Source organism: Fundulus heteroclitus, chromosome 19, assembly GCF_011125445.2.
Source record: "Fundulus heteroclitus isolate FHET01 chromosome 19, MU-UCD_Fhet_4.1, whole genome shotgun sequence".
NCBI classification, from domain to species: Eukaryota; Metazoa; Chordata; class Actinopteri; order Cyprinodontiformes; family Fundulidae; genus Fundulus; species Fundulus heteroclitus.
In genome coordinates, this window is record NC_046379.1 from 31,651,357 (window position 1) to 31,677,876 (window position 26,520).

Here is a 26,520-nt window from a genome sequence, read left to right on the forward strand (position 1 = left end):
GATGAAGATGCGCATGAAAATTTAAACCACGCCCCTGTGTAGAAGCGGTGATGTCGGGTGTCGATCCTACCAGGAAAAAAAAAGAGACAGAGTGATACCTCTTCCTTAACCACTAGTCTCTAAAGCAGGAGCGCGTCGGGTCGGGCGGCTGCCACGTCAATGGTACCGTCATCACTATCAACATAAAACATGGCGACGTCTGTCCGAGAAAAGCAAACAGGTGAGTCAAAGTGCTTCGTTTCTTCTGGTAACGGCTGCTTTCCACCAGCGGAGGTAGCGACGGTCCCTGGCAGGTTGTGCCGACTGACCAGGGTCAGAATCTGGACGTCTGTTCAAACACGCCTGGCTCCTAACCGCGTAGCAGCCCGCCTGCTTCACAAGCTAGCTGCAGCTGCGGCTTCACCTGAAACACCGCTTCAGCTCTCCCAGCGTTAGGAGAGCAGGGCGGAGGACGGCCGTCAGCTGTTGGCGGCTAGCCTGCTGCTAGCACCGAAGGCTCCATTTAGTTAAAGCGTAGAGATCCATGATGAAGTCTGCTAGTCTCATCCGTCCGCCCATGAACCATCAACTCAGCTGATACGTTGGCTTGATGCTAGTGTGGAATGTGGAGCTATAAGCAGCAAATTATATTTCCTTAAGTCATTTTATATAAAGCTATAAAGCTTTAGGTGTAGTTCTGAGATCATCCATGACTGTTACCGAGGATGTTCTCCAGACTGAGCACTACAGCATTTGTGTGTGTGTGTGGTATATATATATATATATATATATATATATATATATATATATATAAACCTTATCTCCTCATTATGTTTTCTGTGACTCATTAAGGACAACTTTGTTTGTCTGCTTGTCTCTTTTATGTGTAATCTTATGCTAAGATTTATGTGTAATCTTAGCCAGAGTTGGCAAAAAGAAATTTCACCACGGTGACAATAAAGAATCTTTGAATATGAAAGAGAGAAGGGGATCACTTGTGTTTGGACATAACTTGGTTCACTTGCCGCGTGCTGGTGGGGTTATAAATGATTTAAATGGTAAATGGACTGAACTTATATAGCACCTCTCCAGTCATGTTGACCACTCACAGCGCTGTACACTAGAGCCACATTCATACAGAGATACGCAGTTTGGTACTGCGGCACTTAACCCCAAGTTAAGTGCTGCACTTAACTCTGTTTAAGTGCCTTGCCCAGGGGCACATTGACATGTGACAAGGGGAAGCTGGAGTTGAACCCACAACCTTGAGGACGGCTGGTTGGATCTTGGAACTGCTCAGGACGTGGGGTCATGGATGTCACTGTGGGCCGGCGTGTGTGCATACGGCAGTGCCAGTGTTCTGGTGAGACATGCCAGCGTTCCCCTAAGAAGCACGGAGCCATAGGAAGGTGTGACTTCTGTTTGCATTTGGAGACCCATGTGGCTCCATGCCAGTGACGTGGTGTGTCTGGATATGTACCAGCGTCCTGGTACAGCCTGCTGCCATGAAAGGCCTTCTGATACAAGGAGCTCCTGGGTCTGTGGCTGCCAGCATCATGCGGAGGTCCTCCTAAAGCCTGCCAGGTGTCCCGTTCTTTTTACCCTGGAACGTCAGCTCTGTGCAGCCCAATGTCCTTCCTACCACTTTACCCGGGTTTTTACTTTTATTAAACGTTTTGTCTGGGATGTATGAGCTGCATTTTCTTCACTTTCTACTAGGTAATATTTGCAGCTAAGCACCTAATTATATGTGTTTATTCTTCCTGCTTGCGAGATGAAACAAACCGCCTCTCAAAAGATAATGCAAAACAAGTATGAATTTCTGAAAAAAAAGTGTTGACAGTTTATAAAAAAGAGGCTAGTTGAAAATCATTTCTGCTGAAAAAGTCTTTATTGGCATTACATTAAACAGACCTTTATTATAATGCCATGGCTTAACAGTGTAGTTATTTTTATTGGGTTTAGAAATAATTAACTAAATAATGTATAACCTCAGTGCCAGTTTAAATGTAAACCCACTATTTTGGGATGGGATCAGTGTTTTTTACCAGAACATGCAAAGGGAAGCGTGACAGTGGAAGACATCCGGTTGAATCTTATATCATTTAGACTTTTATGAGGTTGTGCTTATTGGGAAGTTTTTATTGGCAAGACTTTCCAACTGCTGACCCAAGACTGCTAACCATTCCACCAACTTGTTGCAATAGCTTAAATTTAAAACCATGCTTCATTGAAATCTGTTATTCAATTTTCAGCAGTTACCATTTCTAGTTTTTTTTAAAAGAAAGTAAAGCGCTGCTGTTTGTTGTTGTTCTTCTGTAGGAGTGAGATTAGAGAGCAGTGGTGCTCAGTGGGGGCCAGTCCCATAATGCATTTAAAGGTTCCCAAAGTGGACCCAGCAGAGAGGGGCTGTTTTACCTGAAACCCCCAGACAAACTCTGTCTTTGCGTCAAAAAGAGCCTCACATTCAGATACCTCTGAAGATGTGTATGAAGAGAAGCTGCACGTCTGATTTCTAAGACCTGTTTGAGAGTGTAAATGGTGTCTTTGTGTTTCTGCAGTGGCCTTAAAGCGCATGTTGAACTTCAACACTCCTCCTCTGAAGAACACAGCAGCTGAGCCCGTATGGAAGGTAACACACTGACCCGGCTTCCTGCTCTGTTCCCTGCTGCTCTGACTTCTCCTTTGCTGGGTAACATAAAGTCAGAGGAAAGCTGGTAGGCTACACGGTTACATTCAACTAGTTATGTGGACACAGATGAACGTGTCCCGTAATAATTAATGAAACATTCCTTCTGAGTAAAGCAGATTTCTGCTGCCTGAAGGGTCTGTTTAAAGCTACACCAAAAAAACTGAAGATCATAAAATAGTTTAATATTTTTTTGTCATTTCAGAAAGTCAAACTCACACATTCTATAGATCCATTACACAGAGTGAAAGTGTCTTTTATCTCAGTCTTTATGGCCTTTGAGGGCACAGACAAACACTTAACACAAAGTCTAACAGACTGCAGCAGTTGTCGCCTCATTCGTGTCAGAATCAGTTGTGCTGCTTCTCTGCAGACTTCTCCTGATATCTGCCTCACAAACCGACTGTTGTGCTGTAGGCGCACGTGGAGCTACTTTAATGTAATCCCCATCCTCGCTTTTCTGTGTTACGGTTTTGGTTTTCATATTTTGCATCGACTCTTCTGCATACACTATGAAGAACTGACAACGACCCAACATCCCTGAAGCAGTGTTTGAAGAACCAGATTTGCTTCACGTACAGTATAACGGTTTTATGCAAACAAAAGACAGCTGTCAAAAATCTGCTGGTACCATATCTCCCCATTTTAGAGTCACAAGCAGGAGGACAGAGGAGAAACGACAAATGGAGCCTAATGTAGATGATTGACTGTATGCCTCTGCTCAGTTTACCACGTCTTTCTCTGCAGGTGTTAATATACGACCGATTTGGTCAAGATATCATCTCCCCATTGCTGTCGGTCAAAGAGCTGCGGGACATGGGCATCACTCTTCACCTGTAAGAAAAATGCTGTTGCCTTGTTATTATTTGGGCTTAAACTTTCTATGGTACTGACTTACTCATTGAAGCTAACAATGCTAGAATATTTCTGCCACAAGCTACACTATGCCCCGCTCTCGTTCTGCTGCAGCTTTCTCTGTACAGACTGGTTTCCGTCAGATATTAGCGCCGTACATTACGGCTGCTTTGATCTCGTCCTATCAAAGGACGTTGTACTGAAGTGTTGCTGGTCATTCAGATGTAATTTTCTAAAGCCAGGTCCTGCTGCTGTATTCTCTTAACCTCTGAAGACCCAAGAATTGTAGTCTAAATATTGGCTTTTTAATATCTGAAAATCATCAGTTTCTCTTCAAACATATATTTTTCTTTCTTCTGACATCTTTTTCATCCTTTCCTAAGGTGTCTAAAACCCTATGGTTAAAATCCCTGGTTCTTATGAGGTTAAGAGAAAAAGCTTTCTCTTTGCCCATATTAAGCAGTAATAAAACGTTATGTTTTATAGCATTTAACTAATTAATGTTCCACTGTGCCGTGTGTGTCTGTCTAGGCTCCTTCACTCAGACAGAGACCCCATTCCCGATGTTCCAGCCATCTACTTCCTAATGCCTACGGAGGAGAACATCGACAGGATCTGTCAGGTGCCGCCACATGTTAGCGCTCTGATACCTCCAGCGTGAGGGTTCTGCTTCGCTCGTTCATCCTGCTGTGAGGGCCAGGCAGGGTTCCTGCGAGTTGGCCTCAGGCTGGGTGGGGGTGTTTTACAAACAGCCGCATTCATGCAGGTTTAGGACATTAGTTCCTATGTTTCTCTACCGCACTCCTTACTATCAAAGGTCCCTTTGAATGGAGTTTATTATACTGATTATCTCAGAGCTTCTGTTTAGCTCTGTGCACACTGTTGCAGTACCCTGCAAAAGGTATTGAAACCACCCCTAAAGGCCAGAGTTTTGTTTAAATCATTCTCGATCAATATTTCTCCAGGTTTTGGAAAATATATGAAAAAAAAAACCCTTCTCTTTGAATGTGGACATCTTTTTTCTCCTCTGCAGTCTATTGTCTGACAGGTTTCAGAGGAATATTACTCTTCTTTTGTTAATTTAAGATAAGATAAGATAGGCTTTATTGATCTCACAATGGAGAAATTCACTTGCCACATCGGCTCATACAAGAAGGTGCAGAGTAGGAAAGGTGCATACAGTTATATACAGTGAATCTTCATATATACAATGGATCAAAAGAATACAAAAGAAATAGGAATGGGCATACGGTGTCTTATTTACATTCATATATATATATATATATATATATATATATATATATATATATATATATATATATATATATATATATATATATATATGTATATATGTGTGTGTGTGTATATGTATATGTAATTTAGCTTAACTCTGAATCCTTGAGGGGAAAACAGCGATAGATGATTTTTATTCAGTATCTTCTTATAAATACCACTGATAAGTGTGTCAAACAGAACTTGATATTTTAGCTCCAAAGAGCTGCTTGCTGAAAACGTCTGGAAACAAGACCTGCTAAAGGATGATGTATCTCTCAGGTCCCGGGTCCGCACTTTCCCATTTTATTCAAAAGACATTTAGTTACTGTTTAGTCGCTGCGGATGCTAATCAAGATTAGAAATAAAACTTTAAAAGTTCTTCAGAAAGCCTGGAAAGCCACAAGTCAGATCTGCTTTCAAACAGGACTAAAAGGTTTGGCTGCTTAGAAGGAAAATAATCAACTTTAATCACAAAGCCTTTGCATGATGCTGGTTATTTTGTTGTAGCCAGCTTATATTGAGCTTTTTATGCTCCATATGATTTTTTTCATTTGCGATAACATAATAAATTGTTTGAAACTGTATGCTAAAGTTAAAAAGCGTAAAAAACTTTGAATAGTTAAAAGCAGGAGTTCCGCATGCTTCTTCTTTAAAGCACACCATCTGGGTACAGATCCTTCCAGCTGGTTCTCATAGCAGAGGCAGCTCCGCTCTGCTGCTGGGACAGAAAAGGACTCCAGAAACATTTTTCCAATGCTCTGCAGAGCAGCACGCTGCGTCACCCAGTGCATCCGCTCGGTGTGGTAGGCCGTGGGAAATGTGGCGCGCAGCTGACAGTTGTTTGAGTAATCAGATAAAATCTTGGCCCATTCCGCAGATATCTCATTTATACGGTGTCCTGCAGGTGCAAATGTGCAGCAGATGGCTGAACGCGCTGCGGACAAATGAATGAGACAAACTCCAAAACACACACAAAAAAACAAGTGAACAGAAAAACGCTGCAAAAGAAAAACAGTCCAATCCCAGAAAATGGATGGAAGCTAGCATGTTTATGGTTTCCAATTCATAATATTCAAACTTTTTCTTGTTTTAGAAGCAGAATAAATGTTTCCCCAGTTATAAACAGCTTTGTATTGTGTCTTGAGTTCAGAATGTCGGTTATTGATAACTGAGCTGTATTTATTGCACAGGTTATTACATAGGGTATTAAATAGTTATTGCACATTAGTTATTGCACAAGTTATTGCAGTTATAGTGCAGCATTGTAAAATCTGATGGCAGCAGGGATGAATGACCTGTGGTGGCGCTCCTTTTTACAGACAGGGTGTATAAGTCTGTCCCTAAAGGAGCTGCTCAGCTCCTCTACAGGTGCAGGGGGTGGAAGGTGTTGTCCATGATGGATGTGAGCTTGGACAACACCCTCCTCTCAGCTACTTCCTCCACAGAGTCCAGAGTGCAGCCCAGGACATGCTGTTGTCTGAAGATGAGATTTATTAGACAACACTTTTACATGCTTTTTTTCTCTTTTTTTGTACATGTTAAAGATGCTTTACGCATTAAAGCTTCAAAAATGCACCTAGTAATTTTCTACTCTGAAAAGCAAATTTCAGTCTCCTCCATAACTGATGTATCCAAGAATGAGAATACCAGTTCAGTCACCTGAAAACATAACAGTGACTCAGAATAGGGCCAGTAGGGAGATTTCTGACTGTCTGCTTGGCTTAAGAAACACGATTATTAATCAGTTAGCAGGCTCTGTGTTACATTGGAATTAATGGATAAATAACAATAGATACTGTCGTGGGACTCTGTTTATAAATTTGTGTGTGTGTGTGTGTGTGTGTGTGTGTGTGTGTGTGTGTGTGTGTGTGTGTGTGTGTGTGTGTGTGTGTGTGTGCAGGATCTGAGGAGCCAGCTATACGAGTCGTACTACCTGAACTTTATCTCTGCCATCAGTCGGAGTAAACTGGAGGACATTGCCAGTGCCGCTCTAGTTGCTAATGCAGTCACCCAAGTCACCAAGGTAACCGAGGTTATAGCCATCTTTTCTATGCTCTTTAACACACTTGTGTTAGAATTTATTGTATTTTTTTCAAAACGTTCAGTAGGCATAGTCAACAACAAGTGAAATGTTTTCTCAAAGACAACCTTTGTGGACCGTACCGAGGCTCCTGTTATGTTACTGGAACAGATGTTAGTACTGCAGTTAAATGTTCAGTACACTATGCAGCTTTAAGCAGTTTTTCTCCAGGGCCAAACCAAACCACCATAGTTGGTTTGTTAGAAAATGAGATGGGTTATTATTAGTGTTGCACCGATACCGATACCAGTATGGGACGGGGCCCCCATCCAGCACTAAAATGGTGGTATCGGTGAGCACCAACAAATAGGCATCGATACCATTTAGATGTTTGTATGTCACTTGAACGCTGCCTTCTCTCTCCCGACTAGTAATATACATGTTATATAAGTTCATGAAAGTTGTACCATTTTGGGATTTGAGAGCCAAACCTCAGGGTTTAAAAGAGATTATTCAATTATTAATGTAATTTTACTGTCTTACTGTTGCACTATTATTATACATGTTATAATTTCACAAATGTTGCACTATTTTGGCCTAGTTTATTCAACTATTGTCACCTATTCTAGGTAGGCAATAAAAAGTTCTACTACCCTAAGTAGTATGCAGTTCTTAATATATACACACACACATTAATTTCAAACAGATGGTATCGGTATGGTATCAGTATCGGCCATTACTGCACAGCCAGGTATCGGGTATCGGGGCCAAAAAATGGCATCGGCGCAACACTAGTTATTATCTCCATTTCTTCTTTGGTGAATCAGTGGTGCAGAGCCATTTCACATGTTTTCACATTTTTGGTGGATTATTCCATTCCTGTTTTGCAGGTGTTTGATCAATACCTGAACTTCATTACCCTGGAAGATGACATGTTCATCCTCTGCCACCAAAACAAAGAGCTCATCTCCTACCACGGTAACATACGTTCATCTGCATGTTTTTATCACATTGTGATCTCAGGAGTGACATACCTCTTTCCTTTTAAACATGCTGGCGGTAATTAACCTGACTCTAGCCAGATTGATATCGCTCCGCCTAGCTCCGCCTAGCTTCACTCACATCGTTCTGGGACCTCTCCCATAGAGAGTGATTTCTCCAACCAATTTTATTGTCCAGCCAATCAGGACGCAGGGCTGGAGTTTCATAGATGTGACGTAGTGGAGAAGCGACCGTGAAAAAAAACAATGGCGGCTCGCATTGTTGGCATTGTTTTTTCCTGCGTTGCTCTCACAGCGTCACAGGTTGGCTTCGGTGTGAGTGGTTGAAATAGCACGTCGATAAAGATGACAGACAAATGGCTTATCCAATCATATGCAAGGATTTTTGATAAGGCCCAGCCTTCAAAAAAGGCAATTCCTATGGATCAGTCCCAGATGGATGTGAGTGGAGCTAGGCGCAGCGAAATACATCTGGCTTGAGTCAGGTTAGGCGGTAATGGCTCTAAAAGGTTATTTTCCTCAGTAAAGTCAGTCAGTAGAAACTGAATGCTGTTGGTTAAAAGGGTAAATGGCTTGTATTTGTACAGCGCTTTAACTAGTCCGAAGACCCCAAAGAGCTTGACACTACAGTCAGTCATTCACCTATTCACACCCTGGCGGTGGTGAGCTATGTTAGTAGCCACAGCTGCCCTGACTGCCATACATTGGACCCTTTGACCATCGCCAGCGGGCAATTCGAGTGAAGTGTCTTACCCAAGGACACAACAAGTGAAACATTCAAAACGGGGGGTCGAATCGTAATCCCGCCAATTGCAGGACTTAAAACATAATACTGCAACGTCATTCCCCTGAGACATTTTTGGTTCGGTCACCAAATGGAAGACTTGAAGTGAAAGCGGGGGCAAGATGGATTCTCGTCTGTTTGTGAACGCACAAATACCGCGAGAATTCAGCTTGCAGGCAAGGTAAGATCAAACAGGCTTTTCCTGGTCAAAAACAAGTAAGATATAGTTGAGATTTTTTTTCTTAAATACTTTACCACATAAGAGAAAAATGTGTTATGGACTATTTCATAGAATTAGTAACTTTGCATCCAACAGAAGATGAAGGAATTACATTATCCCCATTGCTACGACGGTTTCTCCCTCACGTTTTATCAGACTTTTATTCAGCCTAAAAAGCAAACATTAAAGTCATATACTTGTAAACACTGCTGGTTGATGTATTTTTAAACAAAAATATGGTTGGAGTTCTAATTTTTGATGCATTGGATGCGTAGGAAAAAATTAGAAATTTTGACGTGCTAATCGCTGAGCAGAACCAATTAGGAGAAAATGAGAAGATGCTGATCTCTAGCCGATTATTTCATCTCTAGTCAGGGGAAAACAGCACAGCATCTTTCATGATCAAGGAGGACCCGACAAAAGCCTGAGCAGATTCGAATAAGTCAAAATGTTTTTCAGCATGCTCAGGTTCAGAGGTGTACGTATAGGGAAAAAAAACACCATTCAGTCACTATTCAGAGTGTTTTAAAGATTTCTTTAACCCCAACTTTTTGCAAAATGACACTGTTGGAACACCAGTTGATGTGTTTAGCACTGATTAAACCTCGTTAAACTGAGGTCATACGATAGCTGTACATTGCAGGTTAGGAACTGACTGCTCATTCCACAGAATCCCGCTTGGAAAAATCTGAAACTGGTCCTCTGCACAGAGATCATGCCTAATCCTGCTATAAAGAGCCATCTCTTCAATATTTTCGTGCTTATTTGTGTTTCAAAGGAAATGTTCTGCCCTGATTAAGACTATCTTTCTCTGCCTTTCTTACATGTGCAGCCATCAACAGAGCAGACATCCAAGACACAGATATGGAGGCCATAATGGACACCATCGTAGACAGTCTCTTTTGTTTCTTTGTGACTCTAGGTGAGCACCATTCTAAACTGTTATAAGAGGATCATTGGTCACACAACATATACTGACCACCTAGGACTGTCCATAGATAAAGCAGTTTGTTTTAAATCAGAAATTCATAGAATTGAAACTATTCCAGAAAAACTTTGAAGATTTTCCGTATAAGCCTTGTTTTTTTGTGTAGGCTGAATCAAAGGTCTCTCAAAACATTTTTCTGTTTTGCTTGGACATGGAAGCTGGAATATCTTCATGTTGCAATAAGGTTTAGATATTGTGCTCAGCTTTATCAAATCATTTCCTTTCATCCATCCATCCATCCATCCATCCATCCATCGTCTTCCACTTATCCGGGGTCGGGTCGTGGGGGTAGCAGTTTCAGTAGGGAGGCCCAGACGTCCCTCTCCCCAGCCACTTGGGCCAGCTCCTCTGGAGGAATCCCAAGGCGTTCCCAGGCCAGCCGGGAGACATAGTCCCTCCAGCGTGTCCTGGGTCTTCCCCTGGGCCTCCTCCCGGTGGGACGTGCCTGGAATACCTCTCCAGGGAGGCGTCCAGGAGGCATCCTGACCAGATGCCCGAGCCACCTCAACTGGCTCCTCTCGATGTGGAGGAGCAGCGGCTCTACTCTGAGTCCTCCCCGGATGACTGAGCTCCTCACCCTATCTCTAAGGGAGAGCCCAGACACACTACGGAGAAAACTAATTTCAGCCGCTTGTATCCGGGATCTCGTTCTTTCGGTCACGACCCAAAGCTCGTGACCATAGATGAGGGTAGGAACGTAGATCGACCGGTAAATCGAGAGCTTGGCCTTTTGGCTCAGCTCTCTCTTCACCACAACGGATCGGTACAGCGCCCGCTTCACAGCAGACGCTGCACCAATCCGCCTGTCGATCTCCCGTTCCATCTTCCCCTCATTCGTGAACAAGACCCCAAGATATTTGAACTCCTCTACTAGGGGCAGCACATCCTCCCCAACCCGGAGGAGGCACTCTACCCTTTTCTGGTTCAAGACCATGGTCTCGGATTTGGAGGCACTGATTTTCATCCCGGCCGCTTCGCACTCTGCTGCGAACCGCTCCAGTGAGAGCTGTAGATCACGCCCTGATGAAGCCAATAGGACCACGTCATCCGCGAATAGCAGAGACGCAATCCTAAGGCCACCAAAACGGATCCCCTCAACACCTTGGCTGCGCCTAGAAATTCTGTCCATAAAAGTTATGAACAGAATCGGTAACAAAGGGCAGCCTTGGCGGAGTCCAACTCTCACCGGAAATGAGTCCGACTTACTGCCGGCAATGCGGACCAGACTCTGATACCACATTTCCTGTGTGGATAAATGTGAAATAGTAATATCTTTATGAAATGTATAAAACTTCATCAGTGTGTGATATTGTCATTCAGGTGCAGTGCCAATCATCCGATGCCCCAGGGGAAATGCTGCAGAGATGGTGGCCGTGGTAAGAAGCTGATAACCTGGACCCTTATCTCCAATGTCGGAAGCTTTTTTGATTGCTTGAGTTGTTAAATAATCATGGATCAGATGATATTCAGGATAAAATGTGGACTCTAACAGGTTTTCGATGACCATTGATGTTAATATTCATAATAATATGATATGGGAAGAAAATCCCATATTAAGAATTAGTTGTTTCTAACATCATCACTATCATCAGTAGAGAATCAGGACAGCCTTAAGTGTTCTCTTCTAATGTTTCGCTAGATTGGGGCATAGAAAGAGAGACAGTTCTCTCTAGATCTTCCAGGGTCCTGTCTCCTCTGGTTCCTTTAAACTCAGAGTAACTTAGAAAAGTAGAGTACATTTAAAACAAATGCTTCAGTTCCATTCATTTAAAGAGATTGTGAACTGTGCTCATGGTTTAGATTTTGTTAAAAAGAATTATTCCTTCAGATGACATCTTTACAAATACAATGACAATACATATTTTTCTTTTATGTTGATAGATTTCAACATGCCTAATTTCTAATATGAATCATTCGTCTTGACTCTTGATCCGAGTTAAACCACCAATATTCTACACTGTTTATATGTGTATTGTTGGGTCAAAGATTTGAGGAGGGATTCAGTGTTTGTGTTTTTCAGCCAAAGGCTGGAACTAAAGTAGCTTTTCCTTTTGTCTCCAAACGTGCTCCAACAGAACAGGAAGCTTAGTAACATTTGGCCTAAAGGTTCGGCCTGAAATTATACCTTTTTAATTCAATCTCCTCTAGGTTTTTATTTTCTTTTTTATTTTATGTCCTGTTCTTATATGTTTCTGCAGTTCAATTCTCCATCTTCAATAGTTTTAATATCCTGTGGAACAGGACACATTTGATCTTGTTTAGTAAGAATTTTGAACCTCCGTCTTCTTAGCAAAATGTTGTGATCTGTTTGTAGAAGCTGGATAAAAAGCTCCGGGAGAACCTGCGTGATGCCAGAAATAGTCTTTTTACTGGGGACAGTATGGCTGCTGGACAGTTCAGGTCAGTTTACAGTAAAAATAATTTATAAGATAGATTTTAAAGTTCATTTCTTGCTCATTGAGTTGCTCAAGTTAATGATATTGCAGCTTTTGGGATTTTCATTCTTTCTAGAAAACTACAGCAGTTTACATTGATGTTGTGTTTCTGTTGCAGTTGAACTGGACGAATGTGTAAATATTCTCCTCCTGCTGCATATCAACAAAGCCAGTCACAATCAGTCAGTCTGTGCTCTGTGTAGCTTTATCATCACCAAACATCTGTACATTTAGCTTGGGAAGCAGAAATTACTTTTAACTAAAATTAAGTTGGAGTGCATCGACTTAATTTGGACTCTATCTGTATGATTTGATTGAGTTAACTTATTTGGCAACCTGCCTCGAGACGACGTGTTGGCAACCGGCTCCTTATGAATAAACTGAATTGAATTCTAATATTTAGAGGTGAACATGTAAAGGACGGTTTTTAAAGTGTCAATAATGGCCAAATGAACAGTGAGGTACTGGGACTAACATCATGACAGCTATGCATTTTCTAACCTATTCCTTTTAAAGATACTTTTGGCCTTATTGTGTTGCTGATGAAAGGAAAAGAAAAACTGGCTGATATTAAAAACAGCACAGCGGGTTAAACTAATGAATCAGTGTTTGACCTAACGTACAGTATGAGCCGCTGAAGGAAACTTGAAATCTGCAACTTGAAAATAAAGCCTTTTCTTTTTAAACAGGATGAGGAACTGATTTCTTGAGATACAGTGTTCTATCACAGGTCAGCCATATGCTCTGTGATTTTCAAAGCACATAACTCATTTTGTTCTTACCAGCTTCCAGAGACCCCTCCTGGTTCTGGCAGACCGTAACATGGATATGGCCACGCCCCTTCACCACACCTGGACCTATCAGGCGCTGATCCATGATGTCCTGGTGAGAAGTCTGTCTCATAGTAAAACATGTTGGTGTTCCTGTACTAAGGCTGGATAATAATTCAATAACAATTTATATTGATCGATGGACGTGTGGTTCAATAGAAACATAGAGGGTCAATAAAAAGTTGGATAGAAGGACAGTTTTCCTTCCTTTTGCATTCTAGCCTATCATGCAGGTTAATACTACAGTCACTACATCTTTCCAACCAATCACAAACACAGACCTAGGAAAGCTCCTTCATCTAATTTTAAAGAGTTCAGAGAGCATGTGTTGTTTTTTTCTTTTTTTAAGACTTACAGTTTTGGTAAAAAGTTGGTTGAATAAAGGTTTGTGTTTGAATTCACTGATCTTTATTTAAAAATAGGTCATTAAGCAACTGCTTAAAATGGCTAGGGCTGCACTTAAAATATATATTTTGAATTTTTTGATAATTATTGATATCGATCAGTACGATTTCTATTTTAGCTATATGCTTTTTGTCTATATTGTCCAGCCCTACCCAGTACTACTTAAGGCAAAGCAACCGTTTCTGTTGCTGTCAACAAATATAATGTTCCAACTGAGCAGGAGTGTTGGGTCATGCCAAATAAAATGAAAAGGTTTTCCAATATAAGCAAGGATAGTTTTTTATCAGGTTCAGATATATTTAGGTGTGGGTTTATATTGAGTTTTGTTGTAACAAAAATAAATATTGCGACATAATAACACACACCAAGTCCACTTTGAAGCTATATAATGGAAATAAAAGATGTCCTTTTTCTACATACTAGTATGTAGTTTCCTGCTCCAGACCAGCCCATAAACACTGTTAGCTTTGCCATATGTCTGGTCATTTTTTTATCAATAAAGGCTGGTTTAATTGTTTATTGTTTCATTTTGCATGGACAGTGTGTATTAATTCATATTTCTGTAAAAACACCACAATTACCAAATGGCTATTTATTTTCTGTTGACACTGGACAGATGGAACATTTGTCTCTCTAAAAACAATAGTTGAGAGTATGCAGTAAGACCCATAGGGCCTGATCTTCAGAGACTTCAGTGATAAATTGCGTGGACAGAAATAAGTGTGTGCAATAAGTGGGTGTGTTGCAGGTGATCTTCAAACATTCATCTGCAATGGTTAAGACGTGCTTAGGATGAGTAAACTGCGTGTGCCACTGGCAATTTGGGAGCTGCTGTAAAAGAAAGATGTAGTTCTAAGCAATGTTTCATTTTCTGAATGCCTATCAGTCGTCACATAATCTCTCCAGACACACAAAACCGTTTTTAATGAATGGAGAGCTTCTGCTATTTAACTTTTTCTTTTAATAAAGACAATATTAGTTGTTATTTAAAAAAAAGGTTTAGAGAACTGTACTTTTCTGGCAGCACTTTGCTATGTGTGAAGTTTGGAGGCAGATTTCTACTTGATTTTCAGGGCTCGTGCTTGGCTGCTTAGTTCCAGTGAAAGGACATTTCAATACTGCAGCATCCAAAGATTTCCCCCTGAATCTGTAGAGCAGGTCACTTTAGTTCCAACATTACCAGTGCATAAGGCAAGGTCCCTAAGGATGGGTGAGTTTAGTGTGGCTTGTTCAGACTCCTGACTTCAACCTGACCCCTCAAAAACTCTTCTGGAAGAAATGTCAAAATTTCTCAGAATATCACCCCTAAACCTTTGGAACCCCCTTTCCCAAAGAGACGAAGCTGTTACAGCTGCAGAGGGAGGGTCAACATTCTATTAAACCCCGTGGATTAAGAATCCAGTGTCATTAAAGTTCAAGTCAAGTAAGCCAATGCTTTGTGTGATAAACTGTGTTACAGAATTCCACTCCAATTCTCACCTCATAAAAATGTAATCAGAAAGATGTTCTTATTGATTTTACTCTGCTATGCCATAAGCTGGTTGAATATGCTTATTATTATTATTAATTATAATTTGGTATTATAATTTGAATAATAAATCATTCAACTCAAAATTCCGCTATAACAAATATAGTTCAAATGGTGGTGATGTTAGCTATAAGCTTATAAGTATTTATACCACTAATGCATTAGTTAACTTGCTGTTATGAACTCATTTATGCTGGAATAAATGATCAGGTCGGACTGTTAACCGACCAGGTTTATCCAGCAGGCTGTGAGAACCCCAATGTAACTGCAATTAGAGTTTAAATCCTTATTCCTTATCACCATCCAATGATATTGTCTCTGTATTAATATCAGATGTTAACTCCAAAGGAGGTTAGCTCTGATTTCTGAATACCCATGCAACTGTGAATTGGATTGAACACAAAACAATTTCTATTCCGCAGTCGTTGGTTTTATTGAACCAAAAGCAATTCCCTGTTACAGTAATTCTCTGATTCAAACAACTTTGGAATTCTTACTCATTACTAAACTAAAACATGCAAAATATATATGTGGAAATAAAGAACAAAACAAAATAAACAATGGATTAAAATGAGCGGTTAGCAGATCTTAACTTAACTCAAAGTTGTTTAACACCGCCCTCGAGACATCGGCATTTCACGTATCAGCCTTGATAGACAGAACAGCTTCGGGAATCTCACTGGACGCTTTGATGTCTTACACAAAGCTAGTTCAGCTAAGCTACCTACAGTTCAGATACACGTGACCCTCCCAAGATGGCTGCTACGATGACGTATGAGGGGAGGTCCTAATGACGTAACCACGCTTACGCTGATGGGGTAATGCCTCGCTTCGAAAGGGGGCAGCTAACTGGGAGTTTAAAGCAAAGCCCGCGACTTGAGCTCGGACAAAGAGATTAAACTGATAAGGAGAAGCGAAAAGAGAGAGAGGGGGGGGGGAGCAGGGAAAAAGATGAAAAGAAATAAGGCGGTAACCCACGGCGGGGTTATTGATGAATCACAAATCAACACAGCAAAATCAATTGTAAAATACATGCACATACAAAGAAAATGTTCAGCAAAATAATTCCAACTTCGTCGTGGAATAAAAGCATTAACCAACACCTACAAAGTTCTACGCCTGCCCAGGCACTTCTAAACACCCTGTTGGTGAGACAGAAATAAAAGGGGAGAGTCCGTTACTTTGAGATGCCTCGGGGCTGGTCCGGAGCGCTCCCGAGTGTTGCGGCTTTCTGGATGCGTCTTGACGAGCGCAGTTATCCGCAGGCTGCAGCGGGACCGGGATGGGAAGAAGCTGCTTCGTTTCTTCCTCCGGGTCCACAGTCGCTTTGTTGGCCAGACAAAGCGGGGTCCTCTTCGATCACTGGGAGATATGGCGTCTCTCAGTCTTTTGATCAGAGGGAATTTAAAAGTACTTATTTTAGTCGACCTCCTGTCTGCACAGGGAATAGTTTGGCTTCGAAAAAAAAACTCTCGGTCCAGCGAGGAATTCGAGCACGTGTTGTGGGATCACCCCAACGGAAACAGCTGTGTCTTCTCGGGTTGGCTAAAGCCAGGGAAGAAGGAAGCTCATCGTGTGTGATCGGCTTTTATAGCCATCACCATAGCAACCTTATCTTGATCGGCGGCCATTTTGCCGTGTTGCGTGATGGGAGTTGGTGGCCATTTTGACCACATGAGTTGGTGGCCATTTTGACCACATTGCATCATGGGTAACGTAGTCCGTTACGTCCCGAATTGATGCAGCTTTTGTCACGTATGAACTACATGAGTTGGTGGCCATTTTGACCACATTGCATCATGGGTAACGCAGTCCGTTACGTCCCGGATTGATGCAGCTTTTGTCACGTATGAACTGGCACAACATACCCCCCTTTAGCTTTGAAGAGTGGGATGCTGGTCACAGTCTTTAAAGCTACAACCAAGTCCATTCTGGCGTGACGAAAATCCGTTGTGCATGAGTGGAACAACCTAATAGTCTTTCTAGTAGTCCATTGGGATTCATGCAGTTCAGTTCATCATCCAAGAGGAGGAAAACAAAGCATTCATTGTGCCTGGGTCAGTGACCTAGCCTGGGCAGGACTAAGCTATAGCTAGTCATTTCTATTGGCTAATAAGGCAACAATAAAGTAATAAAAAAAAAGAAATGCAAACTTCACAATCACCATTGTCAATACATTCATTGGTCATCAGGTTTGAACTTTGAACCAAAGAAAGGAGAGAGGGAAAAAGGGAAAGGAAAGAGACAGCGGTTCGTAGTCTAATCAGCTTATGGCCTTCAAGGAGCTGGTGCTACGAACCTGGGAGCGACAATGGTGAGGGCGTCAATCCTGGTTTGCAACTGTTTGATCTGCTTGTATGCTGCATACGCCATCGCGGTAGTGATGGCCCATCCCAATACGAGGAGAACCACAATAATGGTCATAATGTGAGTGTCGGTCGACTCTGTAGCTCTGGGGAAGCGAAGCAGAGGGACCGAGCTCAACTCTGATGGAGTGAGACTGAATTTAATCAGCTGGGTGCCTGCAAGTAAAAGCTGTCTTTCAATGCCGACATCAATGCTGAAATTGTATCCCTTAAAGACATCTATTATTTCAATCTCTGAGTCATATTTGTCAACGTCAAGGTGATGCAGAACCATGTTTCCAATGTGGACTACAGCGCCTTGAGGTGGGGAACAGAAAATGGTTTGGTTGGGCAGTTTTAGTCTAGTAACTGTGTCAGTGCTGCTCGTAGGATAACAGGGCTTCTGCCTCTGGGGTGCTAACGAGCCAGCGGTTACCTGCCCGCTCAATTTTGGTTTCCACACCTGCATCTTTAAGGGTCATTCTAGCCTGACAGTTTTGTTCAGGAGATTCATTCCTTAGACCACACAGGTAATGGGTAACGTCTCTGATAAATGGGTTGCTTGGGCATACCCAGTGGATGTCTTTGGTTTTGGTACACAAATCCAAATTAGTGACTAAATAAAGTTTGGGGTCAGCATCATGATAGGCCAATATTGAGGGAGTTTGTAGGTGTACGTGGGTCTCACCTTGCCAAAAACCGACATTCAATACTGATTTAAGCCTATACACATTAGCTCTTTCAATGATGGGAAGGTTTAGCATAAATCCTATCTCCAAGTTGTCAGGATTTACAAATATCGGAATTGCACTACCTAGGCTGTACGCCAGGTGCATTTGTGGTGGTTGCAGTGTTTCACTAGAGGCAGATTTGAGAACCTTTTCAACCAAATCTACTGGTACCAGGTACGGAGGAATCCGTCCTTCAGCAAGGCTATTTATGGATGAACTAACCTCTCGAGTGAGGTCCTGCATTAAATCTCTAACAACCTGAGTATACATCATGTCATTCTTTACCACTTCTGTGAGCGTTTCCAAAGCAATGCATGGTGTTATGGCTGAGTGTGAAATTATAGACGTGAAGTTATGTATGGACACTTGCTTTATTTAGTGCATGTTTAAAGTGTCCTGATTGAACATGCACTTGTCCTATTTAATGCTATGCATTGTTCTCTTCGGCGGGGGCGGAGTTAGGCTCCCTTCCCTGCGAGGAGAGTTTGGTGGACGATTTAATTTGGTTCGCATGAACCCATTTGTACTCTGGACTTTGCACGCTGGCTTCTAGGTTCTTTCGAGGCCACGCGAAAGTCGTTCGGAGACGGTCTTTTAAGTCAGTGACGCACTGGTGTGCCGTGTAGACGGTTGTCACACTGACGTCTTCGGGCTGGTAGATGAGATTCAGGGGAAGTGTCCTTTGCCTTCCTGTCATCATCTGGAAAAGTGTCACCCCTGTGGAGCATGGTGAGGTAGAGCGGACTAGCATTAGGACCAGGGGAAGCTTTGTATCCCGGTCCCTGTCATGGCTGCTGGCATGTTCCTTTGACATGCTGACCACGGTGCAGTTCATTCGCTCCACCTGTCCGGATGACTGTGGGCGGTAGGTGATGTGGAATTTAACTTCCACGCCCAACATGTTGAAAAGCACGGTCATAATGTTTGACGTTCCTCTGTCCGAGTCGATGGACAGGGGAAGGCCCCACCGGCTGAAAACGTGATTTAGCAGCAGGGCTGCTGTGGTGACAGCGGTGTCATTCGGTGCCGGCAGACATTCGACCCATTCTGTGAAACTGCCTGTTATTGTCAAAAGATATCTGTTACCTCTTGATGATTTGGGGACTGGACCGATCCAGTCAGTCTGCAAATGTGACCACGGAAATGTAACCCCCCTTTGCTGAAGCAGGGCTCGGTCTAGTGGCCGTGTGGGTTGTAACTGGCTGCAGGTTAAGCAGCCTTGTACATACTCCTGGGTGTCCTGGGCCGTTAAGGGCCGGGACGCCACCTGTTGGAGAGTTTTCAGATTAGCTTTGCAGCTTCTGTGTTCTCCTACTGGTGAGTCATGGATGTGTGTCAGTGTGATCCCAAGTTCGTTTGAATCTTTGGGCTGAATGGGCTGAAACTCATAAAACAGCTCCTTAAGTGCCATTTCCTCTGTTTCAGTGGTCAGTGCATCAGCTTTTTCCAGCTGTTGCATAATTTCTGTTTCGAAACCAGGGTAGGGCTCAGTGGGTGAGTCCCGGTCTCCTGGTTGATTTGGTGCTGGTTCTGTTGGGTCGGTTGCTGTCGCATACACCAACAGATTTCCTTCAGCTTCAAGCGTTGCACCACAAATAGATCCAGCAGGCCGAGCTTCATGTTGCCTGATTTGGATCATGCTGGAAGGAAAAGTAAACACGGTGTCTGGAGAGTCCTGTCTTGTGCCAATCTGTGCATAAAGTATGCACACCCCCGTTGCTTTCAGAAGCCGGCGAGGCCAGTCTGCTGAGAGCAAGTAGTGGCTGTGTTTTGTTTCAGCCAGATGGGGCTTTTCACGGCACAGAGAGTTGTACAGATCTCTGCTGATCGCAGACTTCTCTGACCAAAGGGCCAGCAACACGTCTGTCATGAATGTGCTTTCCAGGTGGACACCTTCGGCCACTCTGGGGTTATAGGGTTCAACTCCAGAGTGTTTAAGTGAGCAGAGGAAAGATGTGTGGCTGCTGAGAGAAGTTCTCTGATCGCTGAGAAGCGGTGGTGTGTCAGAGGATTTGGAAATCGGCTCTGTTGAAGGCAGAAATGGTGCTAAAAGTTCTTTGGGCTCCTCGGAGCAGGTCACCTGGTTGATGGGGACGGACAGTCCACTTCCAGAAGTGAGGGGCTTGGGAGTCCCCACTTGGGCCCAAAGATGACCATGATAGCAGTCAATGAGTGGGGCTAACCTGTTCAACAGGTCCTGACCCACAAGAAAAGGGTTCTGTGTCCAAAGTACATATGTAGATGGGGTGTACCAGGGTCATGTCACGGAAAGTGATGTCTAACCACGCCCGTTTGGTGATGCATGACTGATCCTGAGTGTAGCTAGTGATGCCCACGTTACAGGTCTCCACCTGGAACGGTTTCCCAAGAGACACCATAGCTCTGGTCACCTCATCAAACAAATCTGAGCGCATTAGACTGATCTCGGAACCCGTGTCTAAAAGAGCATTTGCAGTTACACATCCTCCGATAACTGTCGAGCAGTATAAGCGGTGTGCATTTTCATGATGGTTTAGCTCACCTAAAAACCTTAGAAAAGGGGCTTTCTGATCACCTGTTGATGGGATCTTAGAAGGTTGTTGGTGAATTTTCGGTTGGTCCCCCCCCTTAATCAGATAAACTCTGTTAGAAGGGGAAGCCTGCTCCACGCCTAGTCATGCTGGCAGGGGTTTTGGGCCTGGCTTACCTGGAGGGTCGACAGGATTGGATGATGGCTGGGACGGCTGCGGCGCGATCTGATGCACTGTTTTGGCTAGCAACCTGCGAAAAGTCTCCTCCATCTCCTTTCTCATTGACTCCTCCATGCGCAGGTTCCAGCCTTTGTTGTCATGTGTGCTTTTCGACCTTTCTGGCCTGTCAGTTTGCTTACCGTATTGAGCTGGATCCGGCCTGTGCCATTTTTGAAACCTCTCACCTTCCATGCTGCCATGCTGACCTCTCCTATCCTGGGAAGCTTTCTTCTGCTGCGGCTCAAAGCCATGTTGCTTCTTAGGACCAAATCTAGTTTTAGGTTTGAAGGGAGGCATCTCATGTCCCTCCAGACCTAAACTCTTTTCTGGTTCGGCTTGAATCTGCAGAACCTTTTTATCACTATCGGCTCCTTTGTTGGGCCGGACACGTGTTTCCCATGCCACCTGCGCGTATTTCCTGATTTCCTGCATGGTAAGTTTCTTGGTTCTACAATGCATGGTAACCTCATAACGCACGCTTTCATGAAGATTATGGAGGAACAAAGATTTGAAAGTGTGGTCTTCCTCCAAGCCGGGAGCATTTCGTCCCTGAAAGTAAGCAGCCCGCAAGCGACGGTAGTACGCTTTTGGTGCTTCAGTTCTCTTTTGCTGAATTGCAAAAGCTCCAAGAGTTGCAGAAGCTGGGTCTGTAAACACAGAATATTCTTCTCTTAAAGCCTGACAAAGAGCTGAATAACGGTCACGTGTAGCTGGAGGGAGGCTTTCTATGAAAACATGGACACTTCTGGACGTGGTTTTCCAGATAAGCTTCAACTTTTCTCGAGCTGAGGGGCTATATAAGTCTAGCAGACAGCGCTCTACCTCTCTGAGATAGTCACCAATGGTGGATTCTGTATTGCTAGGATCAAAACGCTCTATGTCTCGGGCCAGGGACTCAAGTTGACGCATCCGCGATCCCTGTTCAGGGATCGGAGCTGGTCCATCTGAGTCCTCTCCTGACGACTCCTGCCTGCGGTAACCACGATAGGAGGGAGGCTCCAGTTCTGACCACCTACCTGGCATCGGCGGCCGTTCGTGGGACTCAGGGGGACCCTCCCTGTCATGAACTCTTGTCTGTGGATGCAGTTCAGAGGAGTGGGGTTCACCTGTGTCCCAGGAACGGTGCTCTCGTCGCCCTGGTGGGGGGAAAAGATCATAGCGAGCCGTGTCAGGGATCAGGTGGGAAGCAGGTGTTTTCCCATGATTTACATCATGTGGATCAGTCCTGATTGCCACCGTAAGTTGTTTAGGCATTTCTTTCTGTATCACACTGCTATATCTGTCCTGACCTTCGCTTACCCTTCGCTCAGAAGGTGTCTGAGGGCCCAGTTCATCCAATGTCCTCCAGGTGTGATCTCCATGTTTTCCTTTGGAGTTCTCACACTCAGATCCTTCTGTCTGCAAGCTAATGCGATCCTCCTCTCGCTCCTCTGTGGGATGACAGCTGCCCTGAACACTTCTCTGTTCTAGCTCCCTAACTCTTTCCTCAGCTGCGATCCGTATCTCAACCTCTCTGTTACGCAGATCGGTCTCTAGCGTTAACCTTCGGTGGTATAACGCAGTTAATTCACCCAAAACATCTGCTACCAATCTATGTTTAGGTTTGCTCTGGACCTCCTCCACCAATTCCTGAATTCTCCTCTCACAGTCTTCTATGCTAAACTGATTCAGACGGGTTTGTTCGTCCGGTGTCATTTTAAGCAGTGAGCTAATGACATCCTTGGCCTCCATTCCAATGGAATGGTTTGGACCTTCAGCTCCTTTGACTGAAGAACCGCTACTATCCATTCTTTGTCAGCTATGGATAACAACACAACAGGTAACAACCTGTAGTTTAGCTCAGCGCTAAACAACAGACAACAAATAACAACGCTGTATTCTAGCTTAGCACTAAGCAACAACGCATACACTTTAGTTTAGCTCAGCGCTAAACAACAACTGCTAACACAACCGTTAAGTGGCTTCACTTTAACTGTTAACAGCAAACACGCACTATGACTCACTTTACTGCAGTAAGTGGGTTCAAATACGTGCGTTTAATTAGGCTGCGCAGGGGAAAATCAACCCTGCGACTTACAACTCCTTTGTTTTAGGAACGGTTAATATGCTTGTTTAACTTTGAGAATATTAACTTTGAGTGACATGGACCACTAACCTTTCGGCCAGTAATTAAGTGATAAAGCTGTGGCTTTGTTTGTGATGTAAGTTATTTCAGAACAGGTGCTCTACACATGTGTGGAAAATAGCAAAGTGTTTTGGAGCTACAGAGGTGGCAAAGAATGACAGTTAAAAACCGCTAAATTGCAACCTTAGTTTCAAAATCACAGCTCAATTTTGACCACTTATGATGAGCAGAAGGGGATAAGGGAGGAAGAAAAAAAAAATGAATAAAATTAAATTAAAAAAGACAAAAGGGCGTAACCGTAAGGTAAGTTTAAAGAAACTGACTTTCAAAACTGTCCCTCCGGGACACTGAGCGATCTAAGCTGTCTTTAAAACCGTGACTGCAACTACCTATCCTGGCCACCAGATGGAGGCAGGGTCTCTCTTTTCAAAGCAGAACACGACACAGACTCTGATTGACAAGTAACAGACGCTGGCTGCTGTGTATTTCAATCTAGCTGACTTCCAGTCCAGAAATCAATATTCAAACCTCAGGTTAACAACCTCAAACCACCACAAACACGTATATATTTAGTAATGATACCTCCTTAATCAATTATGACTGAATAGTCCTTTTGGCAAGGTGAGCAGTCAAAATGCTGGAATATGGATTGTGTTCATTCAATTCATAAGTTGCTGGTTATTCGATTTAGTCTAAAGGAACGCCAATAAGTAGACTCCAGCCCACACCGGGAAAAGCCAATTTATGCTATGCCATAAGCTGGTTGAATATGCTTATTATTATTATTAATTATAATTTGGTATTATAATTTGAATAATAAATCATTCAACTCAAAATTCCGCTATAACAAATATAGTTCAAATGGTGGTGATGTTAGCTATAAGCTTATAAGTATTTATACCACTAATGCATTAGTTAACTTGCTGTTATGAACTCATTTATGCTGGAATAAATGATCAGGTCGGACTGTTAACCGACCAGGTTTATCCAGCAGGCTGTGAGAACCCCAATGTAACTGCAATTAGAGTTTAAATCCTTATTCCTTATCACCATCCAATGATATTGTCTCTGTATTAATATCAGATGTTAACTCCAAAGGAGGTTAGCTCTGATTTCTGAATACCCATGCAACTGTGAATTGGATTGAACACAAAACAATTTCTATTCCGCAGTCGTTGGTTTTATTGAACCAAAAGCAATTCCCTGTTACAGTAATTCTCTGATTCAAACAACTTTGGAATTCTTACTCATTACTAAACTAAAACATGCAAAATATATATGTGGAAATAAAGAACAAAACAAAATAAACAATGGATTAAAATGAGCGGTTAGCAGATCTTAACTTAACTCAAAGTTGTTTAACACCGCCCTCGAGACATCGGCATTTCACGTATCAGCCTTGATAGACAGAACAGCTTCGGGAATCTCACTGGACGCTTTGATGTCTTACACAAAGCTAGTTCAGCTAAGCTACCTACAGTTCAGATACACGTGACCCTCCCAAGATGGCTGCTACGATGACGTATGAGGGGAGGTCCTAATGACGTAACCACGCTTACGCTGATGGGGTAATGCCTCGCTTCGAAAGGGGGCAGCTAACTGGGAGTTTAAAGCAAAGCCCGCGACTTGAGCTCGGACAAAGAGATTAAACTGATAAGGAGAAGCGAAAAGAGAGAGAGGGGGGGGGGAGCAGGGAAAAAGATGAAAAGAAATAAGGCGGTAACCCACGGCGGGGTTATTGATGAATCACAAATCAACACAGCAAAATCAATTGTAAAATACATGCACATACAAAGAAAATGTTCAGCAAAATAATTCCAACTTCGTCGTGGAATAAAAGCATTAACCAACACCTACAAAGTTCTACGCCTGCCCAGGCACTTCTAAACACCCTGTTGGTGAGACAGAAATAAAAGGGGAGAGTCCGTTACTTTGAGATGCCTCGGGGCTGGTCCGGAGCGCTCCCGAGTGTTGCGGCTTTCTGGATGCGTCTTGACGAGCGCAGTTATCCGCAGGCTGCAGCGGGACCGGGATGGGAAGAAGCTGCTTCGTTTCTTCCTCCGGGTCCACAGTCGCTTTGTTGGCCAGACAAAGCGGGGTCCTCTTCGATCACTGGGAGATATGGCGTCTCTCAGTCTTTTGATCAGAGGGAATTTAAAAGTACTTATTTTAGTCGACCTCCTGTCTGCACAGGGAATAGTTTGGCTTCGAAAAAAAAACTCTCGGTCCAGCGAGGAATTCGAGCACGTGTTGTGGGATCACCCCAACGGAAACAGCTGTGTCTTCTCGGGTTGGCTAAAGCCAGGGAAGAAGGAAGCTCATCGTGTGTGATCGGCTTTTATAGCCATCACCATAGCAACCTTATCTTGATCGGCGGCCATTTTGCCGTGTTGCGTGATGGGAGTTGGTGGCCATTTTGACCACATGAGTTGGTGGCCATTTTGACCACATTGCATCATGGGTAACGTAGTCCGTTACGTCCCGAATTGATGCAGCTTTTGTCACGTATGAACTACATGAGTTGGTGGCCATTTTGACCACATTGCATCATGGGTAACGCAGTCCGTTACGTCCCGGATTGATGCAGCTTTTGTCACGTATGAACTGGCACAACAACTCCTTTGTACTGTGAAAGCTGTGATGCCCAAACTACATTTGGTTTCATAGGCTACTGTGTATGCATAATTACATTAAAGTCAATTCTTGTTCTATATATTGGCTTTTAGGTCTTCAGTAAAGTTCCTATACCTGTATTTACAGACATGCAGAACCAAAAACAAACATAAGATTGTGACCCTTGATTTGATGATAATCAGCCTAAGGAAGTTCAGAATTTTTAATTCCTACCTGTAATGCATAAATCTCGTAAAATTTTCTTTCAGTATAAATTATTTTAATACAACATGACTTGACAAATTCTGAACTATTCACTTAATTTCCGATCCAGTGGGTCACAGTGGACAGCAAAAAAATCCGTCTTTCAATCAGAGCTGATTGAAAGATGGACATCTTTTAGACTTCAATGTGTGGACTAGGACTCAGGTGTCCTTTAGAGTTAAAATTGTCCAGGGCCATGAAAAAATACAGGACTTCTCTACAGCGTTGTTTCAAAGCTGAACACATGCAGAATGTTTATAGAAATAAGTGCTTAGAGCTACTGTCCGTTTCACTAAAACAAAAGTGTGGCCTTCAAGCTATCACTGAAGTCTGTTGTTTAAGGAGAGTTACCTTTTCTTATTAGGCTACAGTGATGTTGGGGAGAGCTAGACAGACTGGACCAAAGAATTGTCAGCATTATTCAACACTAAACTCACCTAAAACAATTTCAAGCTGAATGTCACCGTCTGTGGAACTGGAGGAACTCGAGCTGCGGCCCAAATTCTGCTGCTTGTAGTAGCAGTCAGCGTGCTTTAAATGCTTCACAGCAGCAGTGTTGGCAGGATTCCCTCTGAGGAGACAGGAAATCCCTCCAGCTGAAAGTTTAAGGTGCATTCAGGGACAACTGGATTAAATCAACTCCAAAGTGATATAAATATTTTTTATCCCAAAATATCAGTTCAGTCTTATTCAAACATTGCTAA

The 26,520-nt window shown here is 43.0% G+C and overlaps 1 protein-coding gene across 1 annotated transcript in view; it reads left to right on the forward strand.

Annotated features, from left to right (window-relative positions):
• The first annotated feature begins 88 nt into the window (after positions 1 to 88).
• The window catches only part of scfd1 (sec1 family domain containing 1), a 45,062-nt gene continuing 18,630 nt past the window's right edge, over positions 89 to 26,520 (forward strand). Inside the window, exons 1-10 of the mRNA XM_036150712.1 lie at positions 89 to 220; positions 2,541 to 2,611; positions 3,416 to 3,504; positions 4,055 to 4,145; positions 6,699 to 6,821; positions 7,709 to 7,796; positions 9,656 to 9,745; positions 11,132 to 11,187; positions 12,126 to 12,211; positions 13,032 to 13,131. Coding sequence (XP_036006605.1) covers positions 190 to 220; positions 2,541 to 2,611; positions 3,416 to 3,504; positions 4,055 to 4,145; positions 6,699 to 6,821; positions 7,709 to 7,796; positions 9,656 to 9,745; positions 11,132 to 11,187; positions 12,126 to 12,211; positions 13,032 to 13,131 — 825 coding nt within the window. The 5' untranslated portion in view covers positions 89 to 189. The remainder of the gene's footprint in view (positions 221 to 2,540; positions 2,612 to 3,415; positions 3,505 to 4,054; positions 4,146 to 6,698; positions 6,822 to 7,708; positions 7,797 to 9,655; positions 9,746 to 11,131; positions 11,188 to 12,125; positions 12,212 to 13,031; positions 13,132 to 26,520) is intronic.